This window comes from Mytilus galloprovincialis, chromosome 1 (assembly GCF_965363235.1).
Source record: "Mytilus galloprovincialis chromosome 1, xbMytGall1.hap1.1, whole genome shotgun sequence".
Taxonomy (NCBI): Eukaryota; Metazoa; Mollusca; class Bivalvia; order Mytilida; family Mytilidae; genus Mytilus; species Mytilus galloprovincialis.
The window spans coordinates 128,180,844-128,205,440 of NC_134838.1; the positions used below are offsets into that span (position 1 = coordinate 128,180,844).

At 34.1% G+C, this 24,597-nt stretch overlaps 1 protein-coding gene across 1 annotated transcript; it reads left to right on the top strand.

Moving 5' to 3' along the window:
• The first annotated feature begins 1,437 nt into the window (after positions 1-1,437).
• LOC143057088 (A-kinase anchor protein 7-like) lies at positions 1,438-10,520 on the top strand. The gene is made up of 7 exons (XM_076230354.1): positions 1,438-1,520; positions 1,912-1,990; positions 2,363-2,496; positions 2,967-3,124; positions 4,408-4,524; positions 6,939-7,080; positions 8,903-10,520. Exons 2-7 carry the CDS (start codon positions 1,934-1,936, stop codon positions 8,907-8,909), a joined length of 615 nt encoding a protein of 204 aa, XP_076086469.1. The 5' UTR covers positions 1,438-1,520; positions 1,912-1,933; the 3' UTR covers positions 8,910-10,520.
• The last annotated feature ends 14,077 nt before the right edge of the window (positions 10,521-24,597 follow it).

Sequence of the window (24,597 nt, forward strand, 5' to 3'; positions counted from 1 at the left end):
AACAAAAAATAGACAACTAACGACTAGAGTGTTCTAAGGTGCCCATGAAGACAACTGTAGTATATCGCTGTACACAAGTGATAAATCGATTGAGAGAAAACAAATCCGGGTTAGAATCTAGAGGGAAACGCAACAACTATGAGAGGAAAACAACGAAACAACAGAACAATGAAGTGCAATAAAAACAAACGACAGAACCGCACTATTAGATAACAACTGCCATACTCCTGACTTGGTTCAGAACATTTTACGCAAAAATGGTGGGTTGGACATAGTTTTTGTATGTAACTCAATCCAAAAGACAAAAGCGTCGGAACTGATCAAGAAACATATTTGTTTCCATCCTCCAAATCGATTATGTAATAAAATAGAATCTTCGTCGTTTGACGAAGGAATATCACACGAAGTTTTTTTTTTAATATTAGACAGAACTAAAAAATATATAAAACAAGTACCGCCGAGGTCGGCGTCAATAACACATTAATTGTGATTAGGTCCGTTTATTGGGAACAATTAGTGGTAAGTCAAAGATATTTGGTCTGCAGTTGTGTTAGCTTTGGCACATCTCAAAGCAGTTTATTTGGTCCAACCCCAGTCATGGTTTAAGTATTGCTATTTGCTTACAACATATGCATTTTAAAGTCATATGAAACGAGTGAGTGGTGGAAAAAAATGTTTATCCAATTCTTGAACCAATGCATGTATATATCATAAACTTGGTCCTCTGTGCACGATTTTCTCATTTTTTACGCAAATATATCGTATAATCGTCAATTTTTTTTCTCTCTGTCTGTTATGATTTAAAAAATATGGCTGCTCATTAAATGCCGTGTTTTGAAGCCGAAGTTTACCGATTGTCACCTTATATTAAACAAATAACAAAAAACATGGGTATTTAGCACGTGTTTAACATGTTCCTTCAGATACCTGTTTATTTTAATGACAGATCCATACGTATTGCAATCACCGGATTTGTACGAGGAGGGTTACGCTCAGGTCACTATGCATACGGAAAATATGTCGGCGAATTGCTTCCTGGAAGGAAGCAATTATAAATAAGTTGACTTTTTGTAAATGTGGACAAATTAAAGAATTTTCCTCAGAAAAAAGTATATGTACATAAGTTGTATATTGAAAACATATGCATATTTTATTTTAATTTGAGGTTTCTTATGACTTTAATATCAACCTTAAATAAAGGCGAGACATAACTGTACGTTTAAAGTTTTCTGAAAAATCAAGGGTGTTACAATGCTGTTGGCATTATGTAATATTTACTTAAAATTCGAGTGGGACATATTTGAAACCCATTATTTATTTGCCATAAATTACAAACAAAAATATTGGTCCACATACCGCTGTGGTTTTGAAAAACTGAAGTACCATGCAAATAGAAACGGGAAATGTCGTTGTAAAACTTTCAAAAAACCATTCAATTTTATCGGATAGGAAAAGAAAGTAAGAGTTCCAGCCAAACGACAACGTTCGTCAGATATAATTACACACCAGGCTATTAGAAGGTATGGTATAAATAACCTTTTTGTATTTTCAAAATTATACTTAGCCATTGAAATTCATTTTGATATTGTTCTGAAGTTACTTTTTTAATCTCCAATTTTGTTCCTTACATGTCGTTTCAATTTCGCGACATATCGATACGGCATTTGTATTAACCATCCAAAAACTTACTGGTATCAATAATGGTGAGAATCTAATGAATTAAGGAGATAATGTATTATTGTCAATGAGACAACTGTCCACCGAGTTCAAATGAAATATCTGTACATTCTTGACTTTTGATGTTTTGGTTAGATCTTTCCTGGTGAAGGTAAATCTAGAATAGCGCTTCTGGCTCACTTATATACAAAGTGTTATTTTGATTATTATGGTAATTTCCTTTCAACCTTTTAGGTGTTTAAAAGCTAGAAAAAATATGGCAAGCAGCGGAAACCCAACGCATTTTGTTGCAATACAAATTACCGATCCGGAGGTATGCTATTATGACTTTATAAGTACAGATGATGAACAAAACTATAACAAATTTATAACAAATCTACAAATAATTTTTGGTGTTACTTGGGATAACCAATTTTTTGAAATCTGGTAAATCGATATTAACAATAGACAAATCAAGCTAATAAACAAAAATTAATGGAATCGCATGAACCTTAAAAGTAGCGAGACCGGATTTGATAAAAGTTCAGCGTATCTTGCCATCCATGCATCACATGCCATTCAAATAAGATGTAACACTGAATAACACCTGAAAAAATACGCTGTATTAAACCGATTGTCATAGAATATAATTAAAGAACAACAAGTTATTTGAGTTGCTGTGGTCTGTTAGGTTTTATTCTTTTAGATCAAGAGTGGTGTTCAAGAGGTTCAGAACTATATGTGTCAAGCCTATGGTAACCTCAGGAATGCTATGGTTCCAATTGAAACACTTCATCTCACACTAAGACTTGCCTGTCTCGAAAATGACGACATTCCAAGGTACTCGTATATTTCAATTTCATTTTCTCACATATAAGTTGCATTTCTGTAAATATAGACGATGCAATTTCCCGTAGGAAATTCCTTTGGGGCTAAAACTGTGACACTTTAATTGTACTATGCCATTTTATGAAATTTTTAATCCTAGAATAGAAAGTTGATATGCACAACTGTTTTATTCAAATGTCAAAACATAGGGCTGTGTGGCATATTTTCAACATTTATATGCCCTGAAATTGTTAAAGTATAAACTGATACTAAAATTGTGTATTACCCCATACTTGCATTGTGTTGATACCATAGATTGAGCTTTCTCATGGAAAAAACACCGATTTTTGTTTTGAAATCCATAGTTGCCTGTAGTGTTTTATAGTGAACTGGTATTTGTCTGTTAGGTATTTTTATCTTTTGAATATATATACTGCGCTTCGCAATTATCATGCAATTTTGTGTTAACTCTATACATGTAGAATGATGCAAGCATTAGACCAGGCTGCCACAGATGTCAGCAAAGACAACGGAGCAGATCTCATCTTGGATGTTAAAGATATTGGGAATTTTGATAATAAAGTAGTGTATGCCAAAGTGCAGGAAGATGAAAGTCTATCAAGAGTGGCCAGACTTTCTGGTAAGACGTAATCTAGTATATTGTATTTATTTTGGTATCTAACATGGTGTTCTAATTATACCCCCGCTTTGAAAAAGGGCGGGGGGTATACTGTTTTACCTCTGTCCGTCCGTCCGTCCGTCCGTCCCATGAATATTTTTGTCGCATTTTTCTCAGGAACTACAATGCCAGGATTTCTGAAATTTGGATTCAGGGTTTATATAAGTCAGCTATACCGTGTGATGCGTTTTCAAATTCATCACTCGACAACTTTCTGTTTACCGAACACTTACATATTTTTACACTATTAACATTGTCCACTTGCGGCGGGGTATCATCAGTGAGCAGTAGCTCACAGTTAAACTTGTTCTGTCTATCTACAACCAGCGCTACCAATTGTATGGCGTTTATATGCTTTTCATTAGTCATTTGAAACTATACAATCACAATTTGTTTAAATCTCTATAAGTCTTTTGTAGACGAAACGCGCGTCTGGCGTATATACAAATGTTAGTCCTGGTATCTACGATGAGTTTATTTTCCTTTGATTTTCAAATGTACTGAATAAATATTGTTATGAAGTTCGTTTTATTGTGCAGTCCAAATCATTAAAACTAACTTGTAGAAAAACTCAGCATAAAATGCAACACTTTAATAAAAATTAAATTAACAAAAAGAATACAAATTCTTGTATTGAACTTAATAAGAAATTCTAACGTTTATCCAAATACATTTTTTTCGTACAAAAAAATAATGCTGTAATTCAAATATAAATGGGTTGGTTTGTTCTGTCAGTATATTTTTTCTCTCGATAACAAACTATTAACTTTCTGTTTATGTTGACTGCTGTATCTCAATTTTTGACATTTTTACCTGGCATGAGTATTTGTTTTGCTCACACAGTGTCGTCAATGAAATACAATTCTAGGCGACTGGCATATATAAGTAAACGTTTTAACTGGCTAAAGATTCTGGTTTGATTTACCATTTTCTACAAAACGGAATTGTCTGTACAAAGTAAGAAATATAACAGATGCTTTCTATTCGTCTGATGTCTTAGTGCTTTCGATTTTGAAAATTTTTTAGAATACATGAATTTCCGTTTTGAATTTTCCTTTGTATTTTTTTTATATCACTTTTTTGTTTACTTTACATCTGAATATGTCAATTAAAAGGAAACAAAGCGAATAATAGTAAAATTTGAAAATACACATAGTAACAACAGTATCCGAATGTCTATCAACTGTGCTGAGAAAAATAATTCTTTTTGTGTTTGGGCTGATATATTTAATTTCATGTTTCAGATATCCTTGAAACATGTTGTCAAACCTACGATGTACCTCAATTTGATGTGAGTCCCTTTAATCCACACATATCTATAGCAAGACTTTCAAGATTGAAATCTAAACAGAGGAAAATTGGTATGTTTGACATATATGTATTTCTATTTTCTATATTTTTTTGGGAAACAGTTATCAAACAATAATGCTGTTAAATTCGTTTATTTGTGAGAGAAACTTTAACAATAACAGAGCATACATGAAGCTATATCAAGCTATATATTTACGAAATTTGATGTACTTAAAGCTTTTTTCCAAACAAGCGGAAAAGGAATATGTTTTACTGAGTTAAATTTCTACTACAAAAGTAATATAATTCGTAAAATGTACTGATCGATCGGTTATTTATATATAAGCGTTAGGAATACGAATTATTTGATAAACAACAAATCTCCTAAGATCTTCTTGGTTGACTTGCAAAATATTGCCCCAAAGCACCGAATCGTCTAATAAATTGCTAGCGGTTTCCGCATTTTTGTCGAGACAGCGAACCTACATTCCGTCGTCGTCGGCGGCGGCGGCCACTAATAATCATTCTTGGGTCAAAGTTTTCTAAATTTTAATAACTTTCTCAAACTATCCTGGGTTTCTACCAAACTTGGACAGAAGCTTGTTTATGATCATAAGATAGTATTTAGAAGTGTGTTCTGTGAAAATAATCATGTTTATTTTTATTTACTTATAACTGTTTTTTTTCTGCCAGTTAACATTACATTTACAAGCTCGACTGAAGGAACTGGTCAGCTTATGTTTCTTTAACAAAAAGGGCTCTAGACGTTTTAAATATCTAGTTTTAGGCAGGAATTCAGCTTACTTTGTGAAAATTCATACAGAGTTAAGGAAAAAATACACGAAGGATGATATCACTGCCATGCTGGACTTTTTAATTGACAACATATTTGTTGAATTTGGAGGTTTGGTATTCCAACAGACTATTGGAATCCCAATGGGTACCAACTGCGCTCCTCTACTTGCAGATTTATTTTTGTATTCCTATGAAGAAGAATTTATTCAAGGGCTTGTACAGAAAGGAGAAAAGAAATTAGCCCAGTCTTTTAATTTCACCTTTCGGTATATTGATGATGTACTGTCTCTTAACAATAATAGATTCAGTGATCGCTTACATTTAATATATCCAAGTGAACTTGAAATTAAAGATACTACCGACACAGTTTATGACAAACGCGATGATTTTAATTTTCCTATAGTCAACTTTCCATTTCTGTGTAGCAACATCCCAGCGGCACCAGCTTATGGAGTATATGTGTCTCAAATGATACGTTACTCTAGAGATAGCTCTAAGTACGTTGATTTTGTTGAACGAGGAATACTGCTTTCTCAAAAGTTGCTAAGACAGGTCTATGCATCAATCAATTTAAGGTCATCACTCAAGACATTTTACGGTCGCCATCATGAGCTGATTGGCCATTATGACAAAAGTGTGTCAGAAATCATATCTGATATTCTTCCTCAGTCATAATAACCTTCCATCATTACAGAATTGAACACAGAAATAACACGACGGGTGCCGTATATGGTGAAGGAAATGCTTACACTTCCAGAGCACCTGATTTCACTCCCGGTTTTTAGAGGAGTTCGTGTTGTTTCTTATATATAACTGTTGATGTATATGTCCCTTGGTTTTGTGAGTCTTTGTTTACTCCTTGATTTTGATTGTTATTGCCTTTACTCTGTGGTTAGATATCCAGGATTTCTACCAAACGTGTATACGTATTTTACTTATAAATGGACTTTTATTCTTGCAGTTAACTTAACATTCACTCTATGGTTAAAGTTTTAAAAGTGTTCATGTATTTCTTAAACTTTACTGGATTTGTACCAAAGTTGGACAGAAGCTTGTTTATGATCGAAAGCTAGTATCTAGAATAAAATTCCGTAAAAAATAATTTCCTATATTTTGGTTTTCTTCCAGTTAACATTATATACAGTTTGCAATTAAAGTTTTTAAAACATTTATTAGATTCATAAACTATCTTGGAGTTTTACCAAAATTGAACAGAAGCTTCTTACAATCAAAAGATAATATCAAGAGGAACATTTTTTAATTTATTATGTGCATTCCCCTATTAGACTGAAAACATAGACACTATCTTGGAGTTTTACCAAAATTGAACAGAAGCTTCTTACAATCAAAAGATAATATCAAGAGGAACATTTTTTAATTCATTATGTGCATTCCCCTATTAGACTGAAAACATAGACACTATCTTGGAGTTTTACCAAAATTGAACAGAAGCTTCTTACAATCAAAAGATAATATCAAGAGGAACATTTTTTAATTCATTATGTGCATTCCCCTATTAGACTGAAAACATAGACAACTGCAAAGCAAAGGAAGGCGAGGCACTGGGTTCCGCGGAACGGAACCCTTACAAATTTTTAAATGAAATTGTTTAATTGTTTAATTGTTTTTATGCAATATAAAGAACATACGATATTTTACATATAAATGTACCTTTTTATGTTCCTAAAAGTAAAGACTATTGAGCCATCTTCATACATTCACTATATGAATACTCAGTTTGGAACACAACTAGTTACATGTTTGCAGTTATGTTCCATGAAAGAAGAAATGGATGTGGACGGATATTACCATGTCTCACATCGTACTCAAATGTAAGTCCCATTTACAAATCAATAGATAAGGCAAGTTATGATTATACCTCACTTTCCGTTTCTATTTGAAGTACGTCTAATGGAAAACTTGGAATCCTACATTTTTACGAAAAGGAGATTTTATAAATCTGACAGATATAATTATTTTCCCTTTTTTTGTATTATCATAAAAAAGGACGATGAAAACGTTTATATTGACTATCTAAACTTCACAAAAATCAATATACAAATAACAAACGAGTTATGGCCAGGTCTCCTAGTGAAGATTTGCGACTAAACAACTGTGTTAAGTTTATACCACCATTTTTCTTCTGTAAAATGTCTAGAAATATAGTAATGCAATTTTTTTAAGCAGTGGTGTCAATAACATGATTTTAAAAAAAAATCTAAAGATCTGCTGCTAAATCTGCAATCAGAATTTAAAATACCTTTCCCCATACTGATATGAATGATAGATTATATAGGGTTTTTCCATAAAAAAAAAAAGGGAATCGTAGATACAAATTTATTGACAAAGATCGTGAAAAAATCTTTCGTTGTGAAAAACTGCACCGATTCCAAAAGCAAATTCACCGAGGAGGCACTCGTAAAAATACTGGACTTTTTTTTTTATTTTATCAATAACAAATGTTTTGTAGATTGATACTCCAAACAAACAGTTGGTATGCTAGGTGTAATGTGCTTTATTAACAGGCGTGTGATCAATTAAAAAAAATGCTGCAGCATAATTTGGTGGAAGAACGGCTGATGAAATAAATTATATGTTTTTGCGATGATCATCACATTACAAATCGATTGATCGATACAATATGTATGTGTTTCATCTGACTATCGACGTGATTCGCATATGATACTATAAGGGTCGCCTGATCTGTCGATGCTGTCCTAATCCCGATTGTGACATTTTGACTAAGATTGGATTAGCATGGTGTGTGATGAATGCATAGCAATAGACGCTATTTTTTGTCGCACCAGGTCTCGCTCCTTTTGGTTTCATCAATTTGTTTAATGTTACCTTGCCTTTTCCTCTTAATTTATCTATGAGATTTAAACTGCGGTTAACTAGTGTTGTCTAAATTTATATTACACATGGTTTACATTTCTCTCGGTGTTACACACGTTTATTCTTGTTAATGAACACAAGATTGCACATGCTATTACCATGTTACACATCTACCTTAAATGTTACGCTAGTTTAATTTTACATGTACCAATCAAAGGATATAACTGGATATTACTATGTCACACATATTAGCTAGTTTACCAATGTTGATAACTAATCATAAGTTGATCTGTGTATACCAAAGGATAGCAAATGATATCACATGTGTCACAACTCTCGTGTTTTCATGTTCAATACCCAAAACCAAGCAACATAGGAAAGGGGTGGATAATACTGTGTCTCAGTTCCAACTCATATTCTTTAAAATATCAAAGCGAATTGTCTACGCTTAACCTACAACACTACATCCACAACTTCGCATCTTTTGAATAATATGTAATCAAACTGTTTGAAAAATTATTTATTCATTGACCGAAATTAAAAAAAAAAGTTTCACCAATGAGAAGGTTTGTGTATTATCAATAAACGACCTGTACAATAAGGTAAAACATTAGATTGATTACATTGATTTTCTACTGACAGAGTACTTAAAACAGTTGTCATACATGTTAACCATCCTTCATTAACTCTTAATATCAACATACATTTTTAAACTTACAAAATAGATTTCACAAAAGAAACCAAAGAAACAAATGATTTTCACCAGGTAACAACATCATATGAAACCTGTAATATCTTACAAATTTCATTGTCTTTCAGAAACTAGTCTTCCAATCCTCCTCATTCGGCAGAAAAAGAGACTTGTTCTATCATATATAGTCGTTAATCGTCTTGATATACCAGTTCGTTTCATTAGCTTATTTTCATCTGATACTATCTCACCTGTATTGAGAAAAATAAAATAAAGAATGTTCATCATCAACATAGGAATGTCGTTGGAGACTATTACTTTTGGAGAACGTCTTCTGAACTCTCTACTCCTGAAAGTATAATATACAATTGTCTTTAATTATTATGTACATTTTAATGAATGATTAAAATGATTTTAAGTGCTTCCATAAAAATAAGGAGATTGCGAAGAGACATAGAGTTCTAATGAAGTTGATGTATGCAATCTAATAGTGTTTTCATTTTTAAAAAGCAGGCATGACGAGGCTCTCATTTTGGCCCTTTGAATTCAAAAGTTAAAATTACTAGATTTTCAAAACCCATTTTTCTTATTTTTCGAGGCAACAGTAGTGTACCGCTGTTTAATAGTCATAAATAGATTAAGTGAAAACAAATCCTGATTATAAGCTAAAACCGTAAATTAGACGGCAACACTTCGACAAGAAAAAATAATAACTTGCAGTAATAAACATGCGTTTACAAATGACTAATGAGTCTTACCATAGCTTCTTATTGAAATAAATGTACAATAAAAAGTAAAATCACAAAAATACTGAACTTAGAGGAAAATCTAATCGGAAAGTCCATAATCACATGGCAAAATCAAATAAGAAAAGACATCAAAAACGAATAGACAAGAACTGACATATTCCTGACTTGGTACAGGCATTTTCAAATGTAGAAAATGGTGGATTAACCTGGTTTTATAGCGCTAACCCTCTAACTTTGATGACAGTCTCATCAAATTCCGTTATATTTACAATGATGCGTGAACTAAACAGACATAATAAATAAAATAGTCAAAATATGGGTACAGCAGTCATCATCGTGTAACAATTTTAAAAGGAACAATTTAACAGAACACAAAAACATCTATCTACAAACAAATTCATTGATTCGCGTGTCTGACGTCAGAATATTTTATACGTCACATATATTTGTCGTTCAATGTATATACAAACAATTTTAGAATTCCACATAGGCAATGTTAGCATACAGGGTGTCTCTAATACAGATGCCTTTATTATTTTCACTGATATACGTGAAATTTATGAATGCTTTTTTTTTAAAATCAGTTCGGACATCATATACTGTTGCAATGGTTATTTAATTATTTGTATATATAAAAGTTTTCTTTTTGATGTCTGAAAAAGCTACGATTTTATTCCATTAAAACGTACAATGATTACATAGAAAACGTCGTGATACCACAATACACCTAATGTGGAACGAATCCAAATATATTGTTGTAAGATGATTTATGAAATTGTAATTGTGATTGTTTTACTGCATTTACCACTGTAACAATAAGATGTTTGTCATACTTTATACTTGTTGTTGTTCTTTGCATAACTTAATTGTTATTTTCATATTATGTGATATAATTAGTTAGTAAATGGTATGTTTTATATATAAATAATGTGTCTACCAATGTATTTTATTCAAGAATATATATTTGTTTCCCAAAATAAAGTATAATAATTACAAATGTTGCACTGAATGTGGCATGAAAATTGTACAATTTAAGGTATTTTCTTGTACTTGTGAATTAAGAAATAACTGTACAGTTTAAATATTCCAATGTCTACCACATTGTTTTCACACGATTCGTTGGTAAATATAGTTTGATTTTTTCAGTTTTTATGGGCGTTCCTCTCTTGAATTTACCTTTAAGTATTCTTGTTATACAATCTCTTGTTGAGTTCATTACAGTAAATTCTAATTCAATTGCCAAATATTTAAAAACAAAAAATAAAAACTTAAAAAACACGAACCCCACAAACAAATAGTAGAGTGATGGCAGGTGCTCCGGAAGGGTAAACATATCATTTTCCACATTTGTCACCCTTCGTGTTGCTTATGTTTATCAAATCCGATAATAAGACTAATTAAATAGGTCACAATCAGGGGACGGCGGGCGGGATTGTATTTACAACAGTTAGAGCATATCCGTTGTGTTATGTATATATCTCCCAATGTGAGTACACACTAAGTCAAAATAAGACACACTCTGTAATTTTATGTCAATAAATACGTTACCATCATAAATTCTGAGTACGTCAATCTCCGCAAGTCTGACAGGCGGAAAACCCCAAATAAAAATATTATCCAATGAGAAGAGGGATGACCAAGTAGTGCCCGTATAACCATGCCTTTATATTATCCATTTTATTTCCGCCTGCGAATCGAGACACACGTGTTACAACTTACAGAGAAGACTAAGTTTTTTGTTTTTTCAATAGTGAATTTTGTAGGTATCCCCATACCATTGGTTATTTGACATTTTTTTTGTTATAATATTGTTGTTTATTGGTGTTTAACTTCATACTTCTTTAATTACGGAGTTTAATGCTCCCAGTCCTTACGAGGCCATAACAGGTAGTGAAGTTTTTTTAGACGGTTCGTTACCCTCTCCTGTGACCGCAACAACGGTAGGGCAGTGTACCCCTCCTAATAGTAGTCAACTAATCGACGTTTTTACTTCGATGACTTCTAAGACCGGTCAACAGACCCTGAATGCAGGTTTTGTCGGTTATCATGGAGGTGTCCCTACCATTACCACTGTTACGCACACTTTTTCTAGGCCAGTTGACACCACAGGGACCATTTCATCTTACCCTGGTACCTCTATGGGTTTAAACTTACCTGGGTCTAGAGCACCAGCGTCCTATTGTGGCTTCATTTTACCCGCTTCGGCTAGTAATGCCATGTCGTGGTCTAGACCTCCTTGGTCTCAGGGTTATCCATATTCAGGCTTTCCTGGTCAGGGGTTTCATGGTCAAGGGTTTCCTGGTCAAGGTTTTCCTAATCAGGTTTTTCCTAGTCAGGTTCCTAGTCAGCCCTTTCCAGGTTTCAGGTTATTGTGGACCAACACCAGTTATTGTTCCTCAGAGTACTACACCTAATCTGTCAGTTCCTGCTCCTCCTTTAGCAGTGTCTAGTAGTTGTAGTAGTGTATCTGTACCTGCTGCTCTGCCTACCTCTTCTGTTAGGCATCCGTTTAATCAGGTAGCTGACTCTGGCCCCTCCTTAGATGGGTTCAAGAGTATTTTGGACGATTTTCGTCAGTCTATTTCTTCTGAATTGACTTCTTTCTCCAACCGCCTGGGTACGCTAGGGAACATTGCCAATAAGTCAAATTCTCCAGTGATTTCACTCCGTCCAGATCATGATATTGGAAGTGACCTGGAGGACAGTGATGAGGAAGAACGCTTTTCAGTTGCCCCAGGCAGTCAAGAAGAAGGTTTTACTTCTGATGAAGATGATAATTCAGTTCAGGTCTCTCAGAATGTTTCGCAACCTTCTGTTCCTGTGTCTATCTCTTCATCTGTAATTGGTCCGACTTCTACCTATTCCAGTAAAGAACCAGAGGCTGAAGATGCTCCTTCCACTTTGAAGGATCTCAGAGATTCTGTTTATACAATCATGAGAGATGTCAACAAGGTGCCATTTCAGTCTCCGCCCAGACCCAAGAAACTAACCTCTACTTTAGAGGCTTCATGTTGTCTGTCCGTAGACGATACTAAATCTCATACTAGTTTTCCACAATCTAACCATATGTCTAACTCTCTGCAGATCATCAATGATGGGATTGCGGCTAATGAGTCCCAATTTTCTAAAGTTAGTGGTTTTGGGCTTGCCTCATTTACTGAGCAACTCCACTCTAAAGACTATGACATTTTTGACTCTACCATTTTTGACTCTTGGGTAAACTGGTACCCAAATGTGACAAGGTTTTTTAATCTACTATTGGTTCTAAACCCGCCGATGGACTGCGTCTTACTCAGTCTGTTTGGTCCAAAACGGAGAACCTTCTTAGAAACGCATCTCATGTTTAAGGCACTACTGAACACTTTTTATCAGCAGTTGCTCCAGTTCTTAAAGACTCTTCTCTTCCACCAGAGGTCAAACCTTTTCTATTACAGGTAGACAAGGCTTTGGATGCCTCCCAATTGTTGATTATGGGTTCCATCGCCAACTGCACCTTATCCAAAAGATCTGAAATTTTGGATAAGGCAAAGGTGTCAGATAATCTTATGGATGCTTTAATCAAATCTCCATTGAATGAGAAGATTTTCGGGTTACCACTTGATGAGGTACAGAAGCATCTCAATCAAACTCCAGCCCCAGTGAAGGTAAATGTATCTCTTTCTGAAAATAATTCTAAACGAGGTAGTTATTCTTCCGCTGGAGGCTCATCTTATAATTCTCAAGAGAAGAGGAGGAAAATCACTAACAATGGAGGTAATAAACCTAAGAAATCTTCAATCTCTAGGTCTAAACCTAACAGTTTTAAGAGAGGTGGCAAGAGGGCCAATCCCTCTTCCTAGGAAGTTGCCCCCTCGTACGTTACTGTCAGAACCCAATCCAGAGATGTACTACAAAAATCCTCTTTCTCAATTGCCAGTAGGGGGGAGGTTAACTCATTTTTAAAAAAAATGGATAAGTATTACCTCAGATTGTTGGGTTCTGTCAGTAATTCGAGGGGGATTGGCTCTTCAATTCAAAGAACAACCACATCTTTCTCCTGTTTCTATCCCACTGTCCAATACTCAAGATCCACAGAAGTTTCTTCTTCTGTCAACAGAAGTAGAGACTCTTTTGACAAAGAGGGCAGTGGAGGAAGTCCCTGTATCTTCAATAGATCCAGGTTTCTATTCTCGTCTCTTCCTCTTATCGAAGAAGACCGGAGGAATGAGAACGGTCATCGATTTGTCTATCCTCAATTCTTACATGATTATTTCCAATTTCAAAATGGAGACCAATCGTTCAATAAGAGCTTATATTCTTCCAGGTATGTGGACAAAATCCCTGGATCTGACGGACGCTTATTTTCATGTTCCAGTTTGCCATTCATACCGCAAATTCCTTCGGTTTGTTTGGAACAAAAGGGTTTAACAATTCAGGGCTCTCCCTTTTGGTCTGTCAACTGTACCACTAGCCTTTACCAAACTCATGCAGGTAGCAATTGCTCACCTTCATTCACAGGCTATTCAGATTTATTCTGACCTGGACGACTCACTGATCAAGGAACTTTCTCCCGAAAAAATACCGATGTAGTCATCAGATTACTGCTCTCTCTGGGGTTTCACATTTCTTGGAAAAAGTCGGACCTCATTCCGTCTCAGGACTTTATTTTCCTAGGCGAACATTACCTTACTCATCAGTGCATAGTTCGACCTCCTCATGAAAAGTTTCAGAATCTTTGTTAAAAAATTCATCTGTTTCTATCTCAAAAAACAGTTATTGCTCGCCAGTTTTCACAACTGCTAGGTCTCTTGAATTCACTAGCGGATGTTGTTCCACTTGGTCGCCTTCACATTCGACCTCTTCAATTTTATCTACATCAACATTGGCTCCCAGCTACACAGGATTGGGAATTTTCAGATCCAATCATTCATTAGGAATTGTTTCCTCATTTGGTTTGGTGGACTTCTCAAGCAAACGTTTTGAGAGGCCAACTTCTGTCCTCTCCAGTTCCAAATCAGACTCTGTTTACAGATGCCTCCAACCTCGGTTAGGGAGCTTATCTGGAAGGTCTTTCAGTGTCAGAAGTGTGGACTCCAGATCTTTTGAAGGAACAAATCAACATACTAGAAAAGAAGGCAGTTTTTCTTGCACTGTCTCATTTTCAGCCCCTACTGCAGAACAAATCTATGGTTCTAGCAACGGACAACATCACTGTGATGGCTTATTTGCGAAACCAAGGGGGAACTCATTGTTACGAGCTGTATCTTTTAGCAAGAGAAATCCTCCTTCTTTGCAATCACCTTCATCTACAGATTGTAATTCGTCATGTCCCAGGGAAACTCAATGTGTTAGCAGATGCTCTGTCCAGAACACTTACCCCAGTCAATACAGAGTGGGAACTTCTCCAATCAGTATTTCAGGCAATAACACTTCAGTGGGGGTCTCCTCATGTAGATCTGTTTGCAACAAGCCTCAATTACAAAGTTCAAGTGTTCATGTCTCCTGTACCAGATCCGAAAGCTTACGCAGTAGACTGCATGAGTGTTCCTTGAGACGGGATGTTCGCTTACGCCTTCCCACCATTCAGATTTCTGTCACAAGTTCTTCGGAATGATCTCAGCAGAGCAAGGATTGATCATTCTTATTGCTCCAGCTTGGCCCAAACAAGCCTGGTTTCCAGATCTTCTTCATCTGTCTTGTGCTTGTCCACTGGTTCTACCAGTACGACACAATCTTCTGTCCCAGTTCAAGGGCAAGATACTTCATCCCAATCCAGAGAAGCTACATCTGTTCGCGTGGCTTCTCTCAGGGATAGCTTCAAGGAGAGAGGTTTTTCTGAATGCGCAGCCAGACATCTCTCCAGAGCAGTTAGAGATTCCACTAACATCGTCTATGATGCCAAGTGGACTATCTTCAGTAGTTGGTGTAGTGAGAAGGAAATTGATCCTTTCCAAATTTCTGTACAACAACTAGCAGACTTTCTGATCCACCTTTTTGGAGAGAAAGGATTATCTCCCTCTACTATTAAAGGCTGTAGATCAGCTATTTCTAGGACGATTCAACTGTCTGGAGGTCCAGATTTTGGTAAAAATGAATTCATTTCTCTTTTAGTTAAGAATTTCACTCTTGAACGCCCTAGACAGAGAGTTTTAATCCCGTCTTGGAATTTGAGTGTTGTTTTATCAGCTTTAAAAACCCATCCTTTTGAACCTGCTGAAAAGATTGAAATCAGGTTTTATCGTATAAGTGTTGTTTCCTTCTTGCCTTGGCCTCTGGTAAAAGAAGAAGTGAAATTCATGCTTTTTCCACTGCTGAATACTGCCTTCGTTTTAATAGGGATAAGTCATCTGTTACCCTATTAACGGATCAAGCATTTTTAGCCAAAAATCAAATTCCGGGTAGAGGATCAGAACCGATAGTGATTCCAGCCCTTCCTGATGATTCAAGTTCTAAAGTACTCTGTCCTATCCGAGTCTTACTTTTATATCTTCAGAGAACTCGCAGTCTCCGCACCTCCTCAAATTCCAGGTTATTTAATCCTATTAACAAAAAAAAAAAAAAAACAAGATTTGTCTGCTAAAACCATTTCAACTTGGATCTGTAAAACTATTCAATTAGCTTACAGTTTTTCTAATGAAGAACTTCTGAATAGTATGCATGTTAAAACCCGTGATGTTAGAGCTATTTATACCTCCTGGGCCCTGTGTAATAATGCTTCGTTAGAGGAAGTCTTATCTGCAGGTTTCTGGAGAACTGAAAATTCTTTCATTTCTCACTATCTGCAGTCTTTAGCTACTCAAGCTCAGAGTTTGTACTCCTTAGGACCTTTAGTTTCCGCACAAAGAGTTGTTTTTCCTCCTGCATCTTCTAGTTCAGGGGATTCAGCTTTGGGTTAGATTCTATATTTTACTCAGAATTTATGATGGTAACGTATTTATTGACATAAAATTGTACATTTTTAAAGTAAAATGAGATTTTATTAAATAAATACTTACCATCATAAATTAAAGGACCCTCCCAACCTCCCCTTCATCCCCTGGTTTTTTCCCATGGCTTCTTGCTTACGTTAGGAAATTAAATGGATGATATAAAGGCACTGCTTGGTCATCCCTCTTCTCATTGGATTATATTTTTATTTGGGGTTTTCCGCCTGTCAGACTTTCGCAGATGGATGTACTCAGAATTTATGATGGTATTTATTGACATAAAATCTCATTTTACTTTAAAAATGTACAAATTTACAGATCAGATGACTATTCTGGTTTCATTAATAGTTACACCAAATAAAGGCAACAGTAGTATACCGCTGTTCAAACAAAAGTCCGAGTGGGATAACTATTTTACATCCAAGCTGTTTTAGATTAGACGAAAAACCATTTACAATTCATAAAATCTAGTTTAGAACGCTACACAACCATTATAATATACTTTATATATTACTATATGATGTATACCCTTTATGACCCCCAAACACGATGAGTAGATATCAAACAATGTCAACTCGCCCCACTTACAAATCGGCCCACACTGTATCGCCACTTTATAAAAAAATCGCCGACTTGCCCTACTTTTGGAAAAGTGTAAAATCAAATTGAACAATCAGTCTGACAACTCACTTATTAACGAAAAAGGTTTAAACCCCACTGAATAAAGGTCTGCCAACTCGCCTCACTTATAAAAAGATCTTGCTTCCTTTAAGTATGTTAAATTACTGTAGTTCGTATCCAGTTGTCCTGGTGTAGTGTTATGTGTCGTGGCTTGATATGCTGAAGGTCTTGAGTTCGAACCCCAGTATACACACTGGATTTTTTTCTGCGTGAATTTTGATAGATAGACTTTAATAGTTAATATAGATAGATATAAATAATTATAAGTTTTATAGTGGATTTGACTTTCCCGTCAAAATGTTACAGAACAAAGGAAAGCATGCAAAACAAAGAAACTAAAACTGGGGTGATCTGGTTGGGGTGCTCCGGCTCAGATCACCCCTGTTAGAACAAAGGAGCTGGGATGTAATAAAGATGGAAGTCCGGGACAACATTTTGGTAGTAAGTTGAGACACATACTAAAAAATTATTGATGGCTGTTATAATTTTGGCGATATTGATATATGTATGTAATAAGCATCCAAACGCGAAACTTATCAACTTAAATATATAAAGAGAATATGAAAGGATAGAAATTAAGCATGTTTCTGCTGAGAACAAGAAATAAGTTATCTAAACAGTCTCAGTATAGCGCAATCTGTTTGCTTGGTTCGAAATCTAATATTACAGATGTCTGCGTCATTTTGATCTCTTGTGGACAGTTGTCTCATTGGCAATCATACCACATCTTCTTTTTATACACATTTAAAAGTCAACTTTCATAATGAAAACTTTATTATTCTTTTTTTCTGTATTTTTTAAAACATAAGATAAAGGCTAAAATAAATAAAACAATAACAAAAGCTAGTAAAAGTAAATGAAAGACAATAGTTATCATTATATTTGCAATACCAATTACAAACGTTTGTCAAATCATTGTTGAATAGTATTAAACTTTTTCTGAAACTGAAAGTAAAACTAGTAAACATATATATTTTTAATAATTTATTGATACCAAAAGTAAAATTTAAAATTTAAAAAAAATCCTGAAAATAGCAACTACGATTAAATTTTTCACAGTTTGATTATATATTATGTTATAGATTATTCAACATTAAAATTCAGGTATATAATTCCAATAATAGCAGCGATTGAAAGAATCTTGTATATGGAACACTTGTTTGTGGTCATAATTGTCTTTGGTTACACAAAGTAGTCTATTAATGCAAGTTAAAGCTGATTGTGATTTCAAACTTCTCTGTTTTTGGAATCTAATGAATATTTGCTTATATGTTTTCAAAGTAACATGAAAGCTCCACATTACCCTGTGAACAATAATCCTCTACAAGTACGTTTTTCTGATTTCTTCATACTATTTTCGTGTTGAGTGTAAGTTAACTTGAAGTATGCAGACAATCCATAATTGTTTTTAAAAGAAAATTAATCGATTTGATATTAAGTCTGAAAATTTCTTGGTTCTTTGTGTAACGAAAACGTTACAGGAGGTTGAATATATAATTACACTTTCAAACCACTCTGAAAATTAAAAACAAAATTGTAAAAATACGTTCTGCACACAAAAGTTCTAGAACAAATCATAGTCATCATTAGTACTTCTGACAGTTACATCAGTCCCTCCATTTGTTGTGGTAAATTTCCTGTCTTCTAGCATAGAACGACTGACGGTTTGCACATGTATATCTGTGATAGTGCCACTTTCTTCTAGCTTCTTGAAAACCCAAAGTCTGCGGTTGTCGAGCGTGTGAAACTTTCCACCTATCTGAACAACGCGAATTGTAGGTATTTTCTGAATAACAAACGAATGTTTCTTACAAGCACTTAATGTTCCATAAATTGTATATCCATTATCAAACTTGTCTTTGATCGAGTCCTGGCTGTAAAAGATATTCGAAGGTTTCATATTGAGAAACGTTTCCTTTATAGTTAAACTTTTCGTTAAGTGGTATTATATCCTATATAGGGATTCGCATATTAGCTGTTTCTATAAATTGTCTTCTGGGGATTTTGAATACACGTTTTATTGACGTCTATAAATATGTTTTGTATTTCTAAATGGAATTACCTTTTAATACCGAAAGTAACAAAAAATAGACAACTTCCCGACAGAAGCACTGGACGTTCCATGAATTGTAGATCCATTATTAAAGTTGTCTTTGGTTAAATCCAAACGGTAATACATCTTTAAGGCTTCATCGCGAGAAAAAAATACGTTTACTTTAAAATGTCGATCAGTTGTAACCGTATCGTGTCTTCTATATAACAGTAAGTTTATTAACGTCCCCTTAAACACCATTACCCGTGGCGGTTTTACTGTTAAAGTAGGAAGATATAAGAAATACACTTATAAAGGTTTATAAATACCCGTTTTACTGACGTCAATATGATACCGAAAGTAAAAATACAAATGCAATTTTCTGAAACACGATTCAGTTAATGCAAAACAACTGTTTTACAATTAGTTTAATGTTTTTTGTTTTATTTTGAAATTTCAGTTTGTTAATTCTGAGTTGCGAAATATAGACCTGCAGCATGCGTGTAATCGTGTTTGTGTGTGTGTGTGCGGTTTTGTTTTTGTTTTTTTGTTGCTGAATACAGTCTAATGTGAAGATGTTATGATATTAACACCTCTCCTTTAAGCAAATACATAAAGGTTTGAACTTTCTAAAATGAGTGTCAAAAGGCTAGTTTGCCTTTGATTTTATGGTTGAGTGACTACATTTTTAAACAAACCTGGTATCTTTGATGAGTGTTTATGATTAGTGATATGTTGAATTCTTCGTTAGTTTATGACTTGACAAATAAAAAAAAAGACAAGTCATGGTCTCTATTTTGAGCTTGCATGGAGCAGCCAATTTGACCAGAACATCCATACATTTAACATATTACAATATACATTTTTTTCAAATGTTTGATACAAAGCAGTTGTCGGAATAGATGAAAAAAAATAACACAGACTCGACAAGTTTAAATTCGCCAAAAACGTGCACTTTATTCTGTATGTATTCTGTACCTGTCCCAAGTCAGAACCAGTGAGTCAGTGGTTGTCGGTTGTTGTAGTGTTCAATATGTTTCTCATTAAAAAAAAAATGTACATAAATTATGCCGTTTTTTTTTTTGTTTGAATTGGTTTACATTTGTGATTTCTGGGCTTTTTATAGCCGACTGTGCGGTGTTGGCTTTGCTTATTGTTGAAGGCCGTACGGTGACATATACTTGGTAATTTCTGTGTCATTTGGTCACTGGTGGAGAGTTGTCTCATTGGCATCACACTGCATTACATATTTTTCTTGTTTTATCTAGATAAAATTAAAAATTAGAGTACACAATGTATAATAATTCAAATGAGAAAAAAAAATCATTTGAAGCTCGTTTGTCTTAAAATAATTCCTCGTCAATAGTAGAAATCGTATCAGTTTCATTGCAATTAGTCCTTGATTTATTATGTAACCCCGTGGAAAGATTTTCTCGATCTGAATATGAATGAAATATTAGTCACTTGACTTTAAGTTAGTAACGATCAATCAATCATAGCAGTTTTAAAAATTGAGAATTGAAAAGGGGAATGTGTCAAAGAGCCAACAAACCGATCAAAGACCAGACAGCAGCCGAACGCCACCAATGGGTCTTTAATGCAACGAGAAACTCCCGCACACGGAGGCTTGCTTCAGATGGCTCTTAAACAAAATGTATACTATAATAATGATTCTTTATTTGCAAAACAGACCAAAACCAATTTAGGTTATGGCAAATACAAAACAAACATGATCAAACATAATGAAAACTCGACAATATTATAATAGATATATGATAAAAACAGTTATTGTTCTCCTTTCCTCAGTTCTAATGACTCTTTAATAAAAGAAACAACTGCTTTTACATCATTTGGTGTTGGTGGATTTAGTATAATCACGAGTTTATCAGTAAAATTAAGTGTATTAAAATTCACATATTTTTGTATATAATATTTTAGAAAGATTTCTCTTTTATTTTCATTTATTTTACAGTTAAAGAAAAAATGAAATTCATCGTCTAAGATATTACATATTTTACATTTTCTTTCATTTTGTGGTATTTTGGTATATCGTCCAGTTTCTATTAAGAGACACTAGTTTAGTGAAAATGGACGTCATACTAAACTCCGAAATATACACAAAAACATAGAATTAAAAAACATGCAAGACTAACAAAGACCAGAGGCTCCTGACTTGGGACAGACGTGAAAATGTTTAACATGTTTTTAACCTTCCCCTTTACCTCTACACGGGTGTCATTCGGTTTAACGAGTGAAATGATCGTGAAAGAATATATAACGGTGGTCAAGTATTGCGAGACGATCGTGATAGCTCTGGTGACGGATCGTGAAATATATTTGATCGAGAAGACGTGAAAAGTCAGTAAACGATCTAATTTAATTAATTACACAGACAATTTTACAACAAAATAAAACTGTCTGTCAAAATAGTTTAACATTATGATCAGAATGTGAGAAAATCCAGTTTTAAAAGTACACAGTTTTTACAAAACAACAATATTTCGATGACATAAAAAATGTAAACAAACATGATTTGTTCACAAAGTCGAATAAACTATTTTTATCCCAATAAGGGCATTCTATTTGAATGAATCAAATGGTTCTCATAGTTATTTTGTATGAACATAATCTGAAACTCGGTAAAAAAAGAAATATTTACATAAAATTGATTTTTCGGATCGTGAAAGATCACATTCCGTTTTTTGAAGATCGTGAAAAGGATCGTGAAAGATCTGATTCTACAAACACGTTCAAATTATTCTTCAATTATATAATAATTAATATTTGGTATTGTTATTGAGAAAAACTAGATTGGCCAAGACCCTCAATAAATTTAAGCATTTCAAAGCATTAATATTTAATTTTTAATTTTTTTTTATATTATCCACCAATGTATGTATATTGTTATTACCCTACAAGTTATACCCGTCACACATGTTAGTTGACTTGTATAATAGTTTGCTGATTGTAGGATGAAGGTTTTTATTGTTATGTGAAGTACTCACTTATCACGAGTTATAGAATTTTTTGTTTCCTTCGGTTTTAGTTTGTAACGCGGATTTGTTTTCTCTCCATCGATTTACGACTTTCGAACAGCGGTATACTTCTGTTGCCTTTAATACTGAGCTTTGGGAGCATTTTATTCTTCTCTTTTTAATTAAGAAAGCTGCATTAATATCCTTTTTCTTATGATTATTGACTAAAGTTATAAATATGTTATAGCCTCTAAATAACATGCATACTTTTTCAATCTGAAAAATAAAATGTCATTCAAATATAATAATTAAAATATTTAAGGTCGACTATCAATAAGTATGATATGAACGAAAAAGTCTTCAGCAAGATTGAACATTATAAACCTAAATTAATTATTGCTCGCTTAAAGAACAATGCCGAATATTTCATACAGACAATTCTGTAGTTCGTGTTGTTTCTTTATTACTATTTATAACTGTTGATGTTAATGTCCTTTGGTTTTGAGAGTCTTTGTTTACTCCTTGGTTTTGATTGTTATTGTCTTAATCATAATAAAATAAAGAAAGAAAATAGATCGACATTTTCTACGTTTTTTAGTGTATTTGTAAAATGCCATTATGCTGTTTCATAGCAGCGATGATTGCATGAAAGTGTTATCGACTAGAATTAGGGAGGTAACGAGTTGAAACTCCGGCCCTGTCGCACTAAAGAGTTTATGAGTAAGCTGTCTTGCAGCTGAGAGAGTCAAGAACAGTTACGCTGATGCTATAATGGCAGCTGCACTGAAAATGAAAGGCCCAATATATTTACCAACAAGTAAGTTGGAATTTACGTCACAAATGAATCTAATTTTCTACTAATAAAGGTGACAGCTGTCCCAAAGGAAAGCACAAAACGTATACCAACAATAGACCAGAGTCTTTTGACATAGCAATGATTGAATTATTGATTGTTCCTGTCGAGATTACATACCGTATTGCTTGCAGAATAGGGTTTATAAAATAAGATTTTCCTTAATTTACAGTAAAAACATCCTGTATTGGAATCAATTATTCATTTGTTTGTTTGTCTTTTTATTTTTAGCCATGGCGTTGTCAGTTTATTTTCAATCCATGAGTTTGACTGTCCCTCTGGTATCTTTCGTCCCTCTTTTATTTAAACAAATAATCCTTAAAGTTGACGTCCGGGATAGAGGGTTGCTGCTCACAAGGAAGCTATTAAACCAAGAGTTCCAAATGGTGAAGTTGAAATCATCCCGATCGTACATTTTACGGGCTTTCGAATTTTTTTCATCTGAGCGTCCCTGTGTAGTTTAACTAGTTTTTAATGGACGAAACGCGCGTCTGGCCTATTATATTTTAAACCTGGTACCTTTTGTTAGCTATTATTCGTGTGTTTCTCTGTCCTACATGTTCTCCCATTTAGTTGTATTGTAGTCCTGTCATGTTATGTTGTCAACTACAACCACCTTCCCTTTTCACAAATATGACTCACCATCTCTTCGACATCTTCATATTTCCTGATCAAAATCTGCAAGTAAAAAAATTCTTAAAATGAAGATAAGAGCTGCAATGATTATACTTGATGCACCAATACTAACACCTAGTATAAATTCATTTTAAGAGCTAAAATGGTTGAATTTCAAATCTAGAATTTCATATCATAAACTAATTCTTGTTTATAAAATTCTAAACGATAAAGCACCTGATTACTTAAAGGAACTCTGTTGTCCAACTGTTAACCTATATAGTAGAAATCTAAGGTCATCTGCAAATAAAAATTTAGCTGTTGTACGACCGAACAAAAATTCAATGAAGAAATCTTTTGCATATAGCTCATCTTAACTTTGGAATAAACAACCAAATGAAATAAAATGTGAAAACCTGGACACTTTAAAACAAAAATGTGTTGATTTCTTGACTATAAATGATTTATAACAACTTACTCAAATATTCTAATAATTTGTATTTTATGTATATATATATGTGTACACAGCCATGTATCACCATCATTGATGGCGATCCGATGGATACATCTGTTGTAGAGTTGTCACTGACTCAGACGTACTTATAAATATAATTATTTTCTGTGACTGTATATTACATTAATTTGTAGGATCCTTTACTATAGATAATTTAGCTGATCTGTAACAATAACATCTTCATGCCTTATATATCATGTACTGTAGTACGCCGCTAGATTAAAACTGACGAGGAAAGGTAACACACGGCCAGCGAAAGCTCTTCTTTTGAGAGCCCAGGTGGTCGTGTGGTGTAGCGGGACGGCTGCAGTGCAGGCGATTTGGTGTCACGATATCACAGTAGCATGGGTTCGAATTCCGGCGAGGGAAGAACCAAAAATTTGCGAAAGCAAATTTACAGATCTAACATTGTTGGGTTGATGTTTAGACGAGTTATATATATAACGATACATGTACACAATAAAATAAATTATATAAACGCCTAAAAAGTGTACATAAC

Coding starts and splice junctions, on each gene's coding strand:
- LOC143057088 (XM_076230354.1), top strand. CDS start 1,934: ATGGCAAGCAGCGGAAACCCAACGCATTTTGTTGCAATACAAATTACC. Junction 2,497..2,966: donor GAAAATGACGACATTCCAAG/GTACTCGTATAT, acceptor CTATACATGTAG/AATGATGCAAGCATTAGACC. Junction 4,525..6,938: donor ATCTAAACAGAGGAAAATTG/GTATGTTTGACA, acceptor TGTTCCTAAAAG/TAAAGACTATTGAGCCATCT.